This window comes from Artemia sp. Qi Xiang Cuo, chromosome 4 (genome assembly GCF_049724085.1).
Source record: "Artemia sp. Qi Xiang Cuo chromosome 4, ASM4972408v1, whole genome shotgun sequence".
NCBI classification, from domain to species: domain Eukaryota; kingdom Metazoa; phylum Arthropoda; class Branchiopoda; order Anostraca; family Artemiidae; genus Artemia; species Artemia sp. Qi Xiang Cuo.
Genome location: NC_142797.1, coordinates 43,714,490 through 43,727,823, shown reverse-complemented (window position 1 = coordinate 43,727,823; position 13,334 = coordinate 43,714,490). Strand labels below are relative to the sequence as shown.

Below are 13,334 nucleotides of genomic sequence, written 5' to 3'. Positions count from 1 at the left end.
CTTTGACATTGTGTTTCTATTTAAGAGAATTTCAGTTTGGTAGAGAAAAGCTCTTATAATGGGACCTTTTAACTGAAAGTTCTGTCAGGAGCCCCCATCCATTTTGGTTCGGTGTACAGGAGATGTTGATTTAAATACACATTCTTTGTACACAAAGAATTGATTTAAATATAAGACATAGAGTTTTATCCAGAATAATCATGCAATTCATGGTATCTCTGGTAGTAGTTGTTACGGTACACAAAATTTTAATTATGTGTTAGGTTAATGGCACCATGGCCGTGATCTATGGGGGACCCTCCCTCCAGTATTTTCAGCCACTCGGTAAAAAAATAGTCGGTAAAATCGTGGCGCGAACCGCCACGATTTACCGACGCCGCCAAAGTTTTTTGTTCTGTTAAACAAAACCAGGAAAATACTGACATGTGATCTACGGAAATCTCGAACTTGGTCGGTAAACGCAGCAGTATTACCGACCCCTGCAGTAATTTTACGGTTGGTACCACAGTTTTCCATTCGGTTAAAGAACATTAAAATACGGAAATGACATATAATGAAATCTCAATCTAGATTGGTAAATGTAGCGGTTTAACGGACTTATGTCGTGAATTTACAGATGGAGCCAAAATTTTTCGTTCGGTTAAATAAAGAACATGAAAAACATGATATGATGTGTACCAAAATTTCAATCTCGGTCGGTAAATCTAGCGGTTATACCAACTCGTGCAATGATTTTACGGCCGGTGCCACTATTCTCTGTTTGGTTAAATAAAGAACATGAAAATAATGACATGACGTCTACCAAAATCTCAATCTTGGTCGGTTAATGCAACGGTTTTACCAACAAATGTTCTGATTTTACGGATGGCGCCACGATTTTTCATTCGTTTAAATGAAGAACATGGAACATAGTAAAGCTGATAGTGTACAATCTGTTCATAGATAGCGTTGCTCTTTCAGCCAAAATATAACATAAGTCCAAAGTCTTGCTCAAATAATTTAATCAAAGATCAAGGATTCCAATTCCAAATTCTTCGCTGTATCTTAGTGCTGAAACAAATTAACCAGCAAGGCAGGAAATTTGGTTCAATAGCCAATGACTATTTCTAACTTAAACATCGTCCTGGACGTCCTCCTGCTCGTTATTCAGAGGCATTTGCTAATTATGGAGCCAACCCGCTGGATGACTGGAAATCGTTCTATGCTAAGGAGCTCTGCGGTGTCCTAAGAGCCCTAGTGACCGGCTTGGATGTCGCAATCTACGACAACTCATCTTTTCTGGCGCCGGCATATCAAAGTTCACTGGGCAAAATTGATGACAGCTATGAAAGCCTTTCCGAACTCATGAAGATTTTTCCTGGAAAAGGCTTAGATCCCGTGGAACAAATATTAGAGCTAAAGGCTTTCAAACACTTCTTGGCCAGGACTGAGGTTGAAAGCAACAAAGTCATAAATCGCAACATCTTTGAGGGACTATTCCGTGAAATTAACGCTGTCAAATCGATATTCCCAACTCTCTGGTCAGTTCACCAATGGTTTGCAACAGCACCAACAACTGTGGTTACGCACATTTACGCACATGACACGTTTACGCACAACAATGGACAATGACCGTTTGGATCACCATGATGTGTTGCAAGACTGACATTACAGACGAGCTGAAACTCGACGAATTACTGAAGGTCTGGATATCCTCCAAGCCAAGATTTTTGAATTTTTAACTGAAGGTATATAGTTGTATTTTCTTCTTTTTTTGTTGAATCTGTATATTTTAATTTAAATTTGTCAATTTTTCACTTCTAAGATCTTTTAAGATCTTTAAATCATGTTATCACTTTTCTCCTAATATATTGCTCGATTCTTCACTAGGTCACCATGTCGTTGTTCATACGCTTCTTATGGGAAAAAGAACTTAGCAGCTATTCTTCCTCAGATTATATGATTCTTTGGGCTGAATTACGATCCCAAGTTTCGTATTAGAAATGGGCATTATGTTAATTAGTGGTGAAAACAGTCGCTATAAATGATCAGCCAGTTGGTAAAATCAATCACTCCCTCCCCCTCCCCCCCCAAACATTTTGGCTAAAAGCCCCTGAATGGCACTGAAAGTAAAGCCCCTGAACGGCACTGATGATGACTTGATGCAGAAACAAGTGAAACTGTGAAGTACTCAGTTCAAAATTTACCTTGTTTAGAATATAATATTGTAAAATATTGAATATTTTAAAGAAAGTACTTGTCCAAAGCGAACATGACTTCCAGTAATCAGGTCAAATATCAGTTCCTTAAAATCTCTGAAAGTAATTGAGTCTGATAAATGAAACTTTCAGAGATTTTAAGGAACTGATATTTGACCTGATTACTAAAAGTGAAATCTCAAAAGGTTTTTTCAAAAGAGAAGCCAATTCTTTAGTCATCCCTGAAGTAAATGTCGAATCTCCTTCGCACTCACATGGTGAAACATACCATCAACCAATCAGGTCTCAAAGGGTTTGTGCAAGGATTTCAATTATTAAATCAGAAATGAAATGACTTGGTTCTCCAAGTTTTTTAATTGCTGGTTCGTTTGTTTGAGTGAATGCATTTTTTTTTTTTTAATTGGCCAATCGTTCGCTAGTATCCCCTGATGGCAGTTCAAGAGTTTTTGGATTTTGTACAAATCATGTATATTGGTGAATGATTTGCTTTTTTGGTTGTTAGGTATCTGGTTTTAATTCTTCTAATTTTGGCTTTTATTGAATTTCGCTCATCTTTTAATTTTGGTTTTTCAGTGGTTTTTATTGGTTTGTTTTTTGCACATTTACTCTCCGCGTTTGTTTTTGTTTTTTTTTTCTTTTTCTTTGCCCCTTTTTGGCATTTTGCTTATATATTTTTTTTTCGCGCTGAAGAAGAGAGGCGGTTGTCCTTTCGAAATATTCGTTTTGTGTTTTAACAGCATTTTCGTTTGGCCTTAAAACCCCCATTTTTCATAATTTCTTCTTTATATTATGGCAGGCCAATGTGGTTTAAGAAATTATCTCCATGCCGCAACGTATTAAACACATTCTCGATGCTTGGATGTTATGATTGGTAACAGTATAATCAAAGTGAGGAGCGCATGATCATGATCACTGTTCTTAATTGTTTCCATTTTTTATTTAATATTGCTTTGATAACTGAGTCAATCAATCACAGGTTAAATAAGCTATCGCTCTCTGGACAAATTTTCTTTGATACTTCAAAAATAAATAGCTGAGTTTTGTCAACGAAACCGTCAGGATTTATTATTTGAGTGAACTGAAATTTTTTTTTTTCACCTGATTTGACTATCTTTAAAATATTAAAAAATAAATTTATCTGGAAAGCAATTGTTTATTCTATATGGAATATGAGGTGGAACTGCATTTTCTCTTGTTTTTGCAATGAAGCTCACTTTAATTTGGAAACTTAAATATAAATGTGCTTTTAGGAAAAAAGAGATTGATGACTTAGTAATGGAATACGTCGAATCTCAACAAGACGAGGAAGAAGAAAAAGAAGAGACCGATGAATCAGAAGAAGAAAAGAAACCCAAGGCCAAACCAACTAAAGGGAAAGAGAAAGAATCCAGTGAAGAGGTATGGATTATGCTATATTCTGATTTCAGGACTCTTAAACGCAATAATTGTTCCATGAACTATGAAAAGAAGAGGGTAAGAGATGGAATTAATATTAAATTAGAAATGAAAATCTGAGAAAAAAGGCAGTTATAGAGTGTCGTCCTGTTACTGCCACCATGTATTCATTTTTATTAAACGCATAAGAATGATATAAATCGCTTTGAAGAACGACGTAGGCAATTCTTTCTTCATTGTTTTTTCGAATTTCTTGTAATGTCTTGAAAAATTTTAATACTTGATTAAACACAATCAATTCTCGGCCTTTCACACAGGATGACGAATCTTTATCTTTATCATGGATCTAATTTAATCAAAACTAGGAAGATATTCCTTCTCAATTGTTTTCCCCTTTTCTATTCTGGAGTTATGACAGTTTAACAATTGAACACCTCGTTTACAGATCGCCCTAAAAAAAATTTTTTGCATGTCTAATTGCTTATCTTGAACCATAAGCTCTGCAATAAGTAAACGTTTAAAATAAACAATTTGAATGTCAGTCCACTGTCAGTCGTAGATTTTAACGTTCTTTTTTTTTGCGAGAATTTTAATAAAGTTGACAATATGTGGTTTGCAGGTCGAGAATTTCTTTTATTTATAAGCAAACATATCCTTTCTTCGTCAAAGGGAAATTTTTAGTTGTATACGGCAGACTTAGCCGTAAACATGGAAGCTAAAGTTGAAAATCACTTAATATTCAAATAGCTTTAACTTTTTTAACAAGTTTTTAACTTCGGTCACCTTCGGAGTTCGTGCTGATTTTTATTTTAGACGTTTTTTGGTAGTTTTGGCTGAGTAGTCCCCTTCTAAACTAGCTACAATTAAATTTGGATCTTATTATGTTATCTTAAGTCGTTTTAACGTTGCTGAGAATGTGCTTTGACTTTGCTTAGTGGATTGAAATAGGCTTCAAAGCTCGCTTCTTATTTTTGCATTTTTAACATTCCTAGATTTTAAAACATTCACGGCGAAAAAGTTCTCGTGGGCGTTGTAAAAAGAGTGGTGGACTATGTGAAAGGAATGAACGGAGAATGTCTAAAATACTGTAGAATTTAGCAAAACAAAAGTATTGAAGCTTGGATTAAATTAAAGACGCATGTGCAGGAACACGTAATGAAGTTATACTAATAATGAAGTAAACAAATTGCTGTCGATGATATGACAGGAAACAGCTAGTTTAGACAGGAAATGTCCCGCCAAGACTACCTGTTTTCCTTTGTTTGCTTGCATGGCTTTGCTTTGAATTCGTCCACTTTATTTGGTAGCGGCTAACTTGCTAAGATTTTCAGGCTGTTTTGTTCCTTTTTATATATACTGTTAAGTGCATGTATAAATCTGAACCTTTTGCCACCTGTCTCAATATTTATTGTTATTTTATCACGTTCTTTTGGTAGTGTTTATTATGGATGGTTGACCTAATGCTAAGTTTGAAGATTGAATAAAATTGTCCATCAATTAACATTGCTGTTATGTTTAAGAAATGGTAAGGATTTCTAGGAGGGTTTAAAATATAGGGAGATAGGCATGTGTTGAAAGACGCTCGCGAGAACGGATCTTAGTGAACCTCTGAGGAAACATGGCTGTCTTACAAAAAATAAGATATATTGCATTTGTCGTTTCTTTACAGGAGATCAAAGTGACGAAAACCAGTTTCTACAAATATGACTTCCAAATTTTTGTATTTGTCTGTATAACTGTAAGGGTTGGTCAATTTTAATTGTACCAAATTGATTCAACTTACCAAGTTTGATGAAGTTGGTACAAATTTATTTTTGTGCTGAAAATGGCGCGCATCTGCTTTTTATTACCGCAGCTCGCATTTTTGTTTATCTTCTTGCGGGGCTGTTTTCAATAGCAACTTAGTTCGCCGCAGGAAACAGTTTTTACGCTAACTGTGGGCTTCTCTGTATTGGAATGTCAAAGAATACTACTACAGGTAAAAGCTAGCTCCTGCTGCTGCATTGTGTGTACATTCTTATGTAAATCAGTGATACACTCAATTCTCTGTTTTATTGTATTTCCCTGCAACGACACTTCCGGCCTGCACAAGTCGTTGAGCTGGACAAGTTTCTGGTCCAAGATAAAATTCGATTGGGTGAAATATTTTCGTAGGAGATAGCCACTGAAGGTTGAGGGCCAGGTTTCATTGAATAACAATGAATGATGATATAAAGTACTAAAGAGTAGCCTACCTTTAGTTGTATTTTTAATATCGACATACTTTTTGTCTGGTTTAATTCGTCAGTACGAAAATTTAAAACAGGACCGTTAATACTTGTTGTCTTCTTATGAAACCAAAATACCTTCTTACGAAAGTGACTGTCATAGCTGCTTTTCAGGATGGAAAGGATTGTATCTGACAAATAGCAGCTTGATTGTGTAACTATTGGGAATAACAGTCTGCTAAAATTGAGAATCCTCTCTCCATGTGTTTAGCATTGACTGGGGTTCAATTCTTGTTTGTGGCACTTCACCTGCAAACACCGTTTCAAAACAGATACTGGACAAATCACTTTTACCAATTTCAGGGGAAGGAAACTATTATCGGCATTGACGTGGCAACTTAATTGTGGCAATCTGTAAATCTGGATTACGCCTGAACTATCTTACTTATTCTGAAAGGTCTTTCGATTCCTACACACGCCACAGTTCCACGCAATTCGATATCCACAAAACTCAATCATCAAATAGATCAAAGCCAGATACAACAACAGTAGACGTTATTTGTTGCTACACACAGACGGTGAACGGAAGTTTTATACTGCAGTCTGCAGACCCTGCAATCTGATTGTAAATGTCCAGACCTTATTGTGCTTGCGAGAGAGAAATAAATCACGCCCTATTGTAATGAAGTAAATATCGTTGGATCCAACGATAGTAGTGTCAAAGTTGTACTGTTTCCAACAGAATCCTGGGACATTCTGACCATTATTGCGGATCCTGGCACCCTGAGAAACGTCAAGATACCTTGGAAAAAGCGTATCAGCGTATCAAAACAGCGAAAGAGAAAAAATGTTTTGGTTTCCGAGCGCACAGCACAATCCCTTGTATAAACAACGGCTTCTCAGATAAACTTTCTTCTTTATTTTAACGAAAAAAGTAGAGCCAGGTGAAAGAACATTCTGGAACTAGCTCAAATATTAACTGAAAATCCTTGGATTTCATTCACCTAGCCAAATTGCTTTCTTTAAAATAAATAATAAAAAAAAAAATTCCGGGAAGAGATTTGTTTACCCTAGGCACCCACACAAGGATTTCATTTTAACAAGCACTGTTTTATTCATTTTATCAGACTACAATTTTTTCAGACTTACCTACCGACATTTGCGACAGAAATGATTGTTATGTCTAGATAGAGCATCGAATGGCAAATCCAACGGACTTTTTTTTTGCTATTTCTACATTAACCTTTACCATCCTATATCCCCCCCCCCCTCCTAGGAGGTTCACATGTATACATATGATAATACTTAAATAACGAGAACTCACGAAACTCGAAAACATAAAAAAAACGATGTTTGTCCTATTTATTTACTTATTTGGAACCCGTCATACAATACAAAAAAAAAAAAAAAATAAACGGAGACGGAGTACATAGAGAAAACGACAAAAAAAGGAATAAGAGAAAGAAAAAAAGAGATATCACAACATTTATCAGAACAATTAATAAAGAACATCTATAAAACACTGAACAACTTTTAAATATATACAGCTTTAAATATCACTGCATAAGAAAGGCACACCATGGATGAAAACTGATTTTGCAATTGTGTTTCGAATTACGTTCTGATAGAACTGTTGCTGGGTCGGCTATTTTATAATTGCAGATTAATGTTGAATTTTGGGCTCACGGGGGTAAATGCAGTAAATATTTTGCAAATTTGAAATCTACTGATTGGAGTTTACGTTTACATGTTTGTGACAAAATCTTCCAAAATGGTGCTGTGTATAGAAAATGCGGTAGTGGTGTAAGATTATATAGTTTAGCGAGGATTGTTCGGTTGGAATGTCTTTTATTTCGGACAACTGAAGCATAAGACGCACCACATTTTTTTTCAAGGTCGGAAATCAGCAGCAAACGGGTTTGCTTTAGGGATGGCCCAATTGATAGACCAAGATAAACACGTTTTTCAACTGGCTTTCCTAAAGAACGTCCCAGTTGAACTGACGGTGTGCGACCCGAGTTACCCCAACTAAATAGAGAACCTCAGATTTCTCAGAGTGAAATTCCAGCTCCAATTTAGATTATTCACTCTCTAGTGTGCTGAAGTTTTCCTCGGTACGTTGTAATGACCTGCTAAGATTAAGGATATCATCCGCAAAACCGACAAGTGTCACGTTTGTTGCTGCCTCAATGAATGTTCACCGAAGTTCAGTGCCCTTTGAGGGGGGAGGGGTGGAGGTAGATACTTCAGGAAACTTAAGTGTTGCCTGGATCACGCATAGGATGAGAGATTACAGGGAAAAATCTCAAAACAAGCCTGAGATTTCGGGAGGGCGGGCGTTGAGCATAAGGGCAGATTTTGCATATAGCTTTTATACAGAAGCATCTTGTCGATTGACTATCTCAGAATTTTAAACTACTGGCATTGTGGTTCTATTTGGCGAAAACGGTTGTTTGTGGCAGAAAATTGTTTTGTTTCGGCACGATCTCTTTCGTAATTTGTAAAGGGCGCCAGCGATATTGTCCCTTTCAAGCGAGTTCCTCATTACGACCTTTAAGTCAGCATGATTACCTCTGAAAATTAAAAATAAAAAAAAGCTTTGGGAATTAAAAATAAAAAAAAGCTTTGGAAAAAACTGCCTAGTCAAAAAATGTTATCATCCAAATTCAAAGTTTATTCAGGAATCATGATAAATACCATTCATGTTTATCCTAGGAGTGAAAGTAAATTACTGAATCATGGTTTTGTGACTTTCGAAGAAGAACTTAAAACCCTGATTATTTTTTTTTGTCTCCAGCGCTAAAGCGAGTTTTTGCAATTAGAGTTTTACTTCCTCGCCCCTTCAGGAAGTGCATGAATTGTTCACGGGTTTTGACACACCGGCCTGTCATACGGGGACATATGAGGATACAACTGAAATTTCTGCAAATCATATTAATTATACACTTAAAATTCTTTTAATGTCCGTCAGTTTTCTAAAATCTATATATTTCATTTAACACAATATTTTGAAAATGTGTTTTTTTTTTATTTTCAACTCCTCAAAGATTTATACTCCTCATTTTTATTTATTTTTATTTTCAACTTCGCTCTACTTCCATCAGAAAACTTCGGTTTTTAGGTTATTGAGAAAGATAATCCTGATAGATCTTTTCCTCAATTAAGGATTAATCAGAAAAGGTTGTTGATTTACGTTACTTGGACCAACTGCCGTGTTGTTTGTCGAGCGGCGTATGTCTAAACGTTTAAAGTACGAATCATTTGGCATTGTAAGAGTCAAGAAGTGAAAATATTGTAATTGGTATTGGTGTTGGACGAACTATTTGGAAATCTAAAATGTCGGTAAGTTGAATTTTGTAAATTTAGTACGCTTTTGACTTGACATATAACGTCAATAGCACTATAAATTGGGATTGAGCAAAGATGTGAAACTGAAAACTATTTTGGGTAAAATTCTACGGTACTTGGGCAATATATGGGCCTTTACAAGGAAACCAAGGCCGTATCCAGGGGGGGGGGTTACCTGGTTTGAACCCCCCCCCCCCGAAATTTTGACCGAGTCGAAAATAAGTAGAAAATTAGTAAAACCTAGGTAAAAATCAATAAAATTAGTCGAAAACTGAGTCAAAAATTAGTACCCCCCCCCCCGAAAAAAATCCTGGATCCGCCCTTGAAGGAAACCAGTCACGAAAAACCCGTTTTTGACGGGTTAAGCGCTATAGAGTAATAAATGATAGCGTGGTTTTCATTACGTATACGATATTTAAACTTGTTTTTTGGCTTTAGGGGGACGGAAGGCACCTAGGTTAGGTTACGTATTTAATATATGCTATGCTTTATCCCCCCCCCCTAATGTGTAGATATATAACCTAAATTTGTTTATAAACTATTATATATTCATTCTATTTTATTTCATTAGAATTAACCAAACTTGACTTTTTAGAAAGGCCCATATAATGCCCAAGTACCAATTCTACTTTAGCTACTATTGGCTACCTTGGAAAGGGGTTTAGGATAGGAAAATGAAACTTTCAGGATTGGGTCTACAGGTTAAAGTATGTCCCGGGAAGGTATTTTGAAGTACCTACCTCCGCTCCTTCTCCCTCTATAGGGTCCTGAAATTTGCCTACATGACAGGCCCTATACCTATTAATATTTTGACAAAACAACATTTTACCTGAATTTTCCGTTATCAGTTTCTTTTTCTCTGGCTTTATTTCAGAAAATGCAATTCCTGTTATTTGGGTAGAATTTTAAGCCATATCAATGTTGTTTTTTTTTTTTTAGTTTAAGAAATGTATTTGCATGCATATCTTTAAAACCTTATAAATTGGGGTAAAATTCTACTTTAGTTACTTTTACCTATATTGGAAAGGGCTGAGGTTAGGAAACTGAAACTTTCAGGGATGGGTCTACAGGCTAAAATATGTCCTGGGAAGGTATTTTGAAGTACTTATCTCCTCTCCTTCTCCCTCTAGAGGATCCTGAAATTTGCCTACATGACAGGTCTATAACTATTAAAATTTTGACAAAACAAAATTTTACCCTAATTTTCTGTTATAAGATTCTTTTTCTCTGGCTTTAGTTCTCAAAATGCAATTCCTGTTATTTGAGTAGTATTTTAAGCCATATCAATGTTAATTTTCAAAATTTAGGAAATGTATTTGCATATCTTTAAAACTCTATAAATCAGGATTGAGCAAAGTTTTGAAGCTGAAAACAATTTTGTTGGACTTCATTTTAAGCAGAAGATCTATTTTGCAAGGTTTAACTTTTATAAAACACATATTTTGAAAGGTCATCAAAGGTCAGGACCCTGTAGAGGGAGAAGGAGTGGAGGTAGGTACTTCAAAATACCTTCCCGGGACATAGCCTACTTTAGCCTGTAGATCTATCCCTGAAAATTTCATTTTCCTAACCAAACTCCTTTCCAAGATAGCCAGAAGTAGCTAAAGTAGAATTTTACCTAAATTAGAATTGAGCAAAGTTGTGAAGCTGAAAAAAATTTTGTTGTACTTCATTTAAGCAGAAGATTTATTTTGCAAGGTTTCACTTTTATAACACACAGATTTTTAATGGTCATCAAAGTTCAGGATCCTCTAGAGAGAGGAGTGGAGGTCGGTACTTCAAAATACCTTCACAGGACAAACTTTAGCCTGTAGACACATCCCTGAAAGTTTCATTTTCCTAACCTTACCCCTCTCCAGGATAGCCAAAAGTAGCATATATATATATATATATATATATATATATATATATATATATATATATATATATATATATATATATAATACCGGGAGTCCGGCGACTTCGTCGCAGGGCCCCGGCAATCGGCACGTGGCAGGCTTCTATATATAGATTCTTACTGTCGCTTGTATTTTAAACGCAGACAATTTGAGCCTTTTCTTGATGTCATGACGTCCAAATGGACCGTGAATTAGAAGTGGTGCCTTTGTAAAAATACATTTTTCTTTCATTGGACCTTTAGCTTTTGCCTCGGGTTGCCGAACCTTTTGTTTCTTTCAATTGTTGTGGGTTAGACAAACACTTCTTTTTGTTCCAACAATTTATCTAGTCCAGGTTTTTGATTTTCAAAAGTATGGAGGGTATTGAGACTACCTTTGTTTCTTTTAATTGTTCAGGTGGTGGGATATAAACTTCTTCTTTTGCCCTGGCTTGTCTTTTTTCATATGAAAGACCTATCACTGAACCTTTTATTTCTTTTAATTCTTCTGGTGGTGGGACAAAAACTTCTTTTTCTTCCAACGATTTATCCACTCCATATTTTTTGATTTTCAAAAATATCGTAGGTATTGATGACCTTATTCATGTCAAAGTCCAAAACACAATCATCATCGCTATCATTATCAATTTGTTTGGCTCGTTACACCTTGGCTTATCTTTCGTCATTATATACGTATCGCCGAACCTTTGTTTTAAATCAACCTGGTCAGTGAGAATCAAAAAGTGTCAAAATTGAAAATAATAGCAATGGTGGTTGAGTTCGGGATTTCGACTTGGACAAGGTCGCCAATACCTACCACACCTTTGTTTAAAAAAAAAAACAAAGGTTCGGCGATATGTATTTCATAATGACGAAAGATAAGCCGGGGTGTAACGAAGCAAACAAATTGATAATGATAGCGATGATGATTGAATTTTTTATTTCGACATGGATAAGGGCATCAATACCTACCATACCTTTGAAAGTCAAAAATATGGACTGGATAAATCGTTGGAAGAAAAAGGAAGTTTATTTCCCACCACTTGAACAATAAAAATAAACAAAAGGTTCGGCGATATGTCTTTCATAATGACAAAAGACAAGCCAAGGCAAAAGAAGAAGTTTTGTCCCACCACCTGAACAATTAAGAGAAATAAAGGTGGTCGTCAATGCCTTCCTTACCTTGTAAAATCAAAAACCTCCGGATTAAAAGAGAAGTTCCAACTCAGCTACTTTTCAAAATAGCAAGAAGCCCTTAAACTAGAATTTTGCTACCTAAACAAAATTAATTAATACTAGTTTTAAAGGCAGAGTTGTTGCAACTGAGAAGCTTTCTTCAAACGTTTCATATTTTGTCCAAGTGTTCCCACAAAGAAGGGCAAGGGGTAGCCCTCTCCCTTCAGGAAGAACAAATCTGCAAAAGTAAGTTACATCTTGGGGGAAGAACCGCTCTCATAGGCCAAAACGTTTAGTTTTTGCCCACTATGAAGAAGTTTGTGCACTTCCCTTTGCCATTGGCAGTAAACTGCTATATTTTGGAGAAACAGATCCCGAACAAGAATCTATATTTTATCTATAATTTTTCTTCAGCTTTTGCAAATTCTTTGAAAATCAAGTTAGAACATCAAAAGTTCATCGTGCAGAACAAGAAAAATAATTACGCCAAATAAATGGATTAAGATCTACTATTAATGAACTTGAACTTGGGCACCTCGTTCAAATTATTAATAAAATTAGTTTTTTCATTACCCCCCCCCCCCTCCTATTCTTGCCCGCTCCCCCCAAAAATATTCGGTACGTGCCTTTATTCAGGGGTATGCTCCTAAGGATCTCAACCCCTTAAAGCTTATGTTTCAGTTGTTTACTGCTTTGAACTTCGGCTGGCACGTATTGAGTCTCTTAGTTTATATAGGATCAAGATGATGTTGTTGTGACAGGTGAGGTTCAAGGCAAAAATCCTCGTCGCGTCGCTGCTGGGAAAAAGGCTGCTAGTCAGATGGGGCACGAAAAATTGTCTCAAATTGGAAAGAAGGGAGCTAAATCTAGGCTTAGTGGGTCTAGCAGTGCATCAGCTTCAGACGTAAGTTATTTACTTCTACTTTGACTGTAAAAGATAATTGTTTACTAAATACGTGTACACAACAAAACAAGGGAACAACGTTTTTTTCAGGGGATTGGAAGGGGTTAGCCAGCGAAGGTTTCCTCGGGAGTGGGGTGTTTTTATTAATTTTTTAGATTTTCACGTGAATATTTACCATGCCGCTTTCCATTTGGAGCTGTACATAGTTTTCGTATGGATGGTATTTTGTT

The 13,334-nt window shown here is 36.0% G+C and overlaps 2 protein-coding genes across 4 annotated transcripts in view; both read left to right on the top strand.

The window, feature by feature from the left end:
• Non2 (upstream activation factor subunit spp27 homolog Non2) overlaps positions 1 to 13,334 on the top strand; it is a 98,340-nt gene that overhangs the window by 15,733 nt on the left and 69,273 nt on the right. The window contains exon 3 of the mRNA XM_089088326.1: positions 3,449 to 3,596. Within this exon, the coding sequence (XP_088944452.1) occupies positions 3,449 to 3,596 (148 nt within the window). The remainder of the gene's footprint in view (positions 1 to 3,448; positions 3,597 to 13,334) is intronic.
• LOC148953143 (uncharacterized) overlaps positions 8,927 to 13,334 on the top strand; it is a 45,573-nt gene continuing 41,165 nt past the window's right edge. Inside the window, exons 1-2 of one of the 3 annotated variants that reach the window (XM_089088322.1) lie at positions 8,927 to 9,142; positions 12,937 to 13,104. In XM_089088322.1, coding sequence (XP_088944448.1) covers positions 9,137 to 9,142; positions 12,937 to 13,104 — 174 coding nt within the window. In that variant the 5' untranslated portion in view covers positions 8,927 to 9,136. The remainder of the gene's footprint in view (positions 9,143 to 12,936; positions 13,105 to 13,334) is intronic. The other 2 variants (XM_089088323.1, XM_089088325.1) reach the window with 2 other exon arrangements.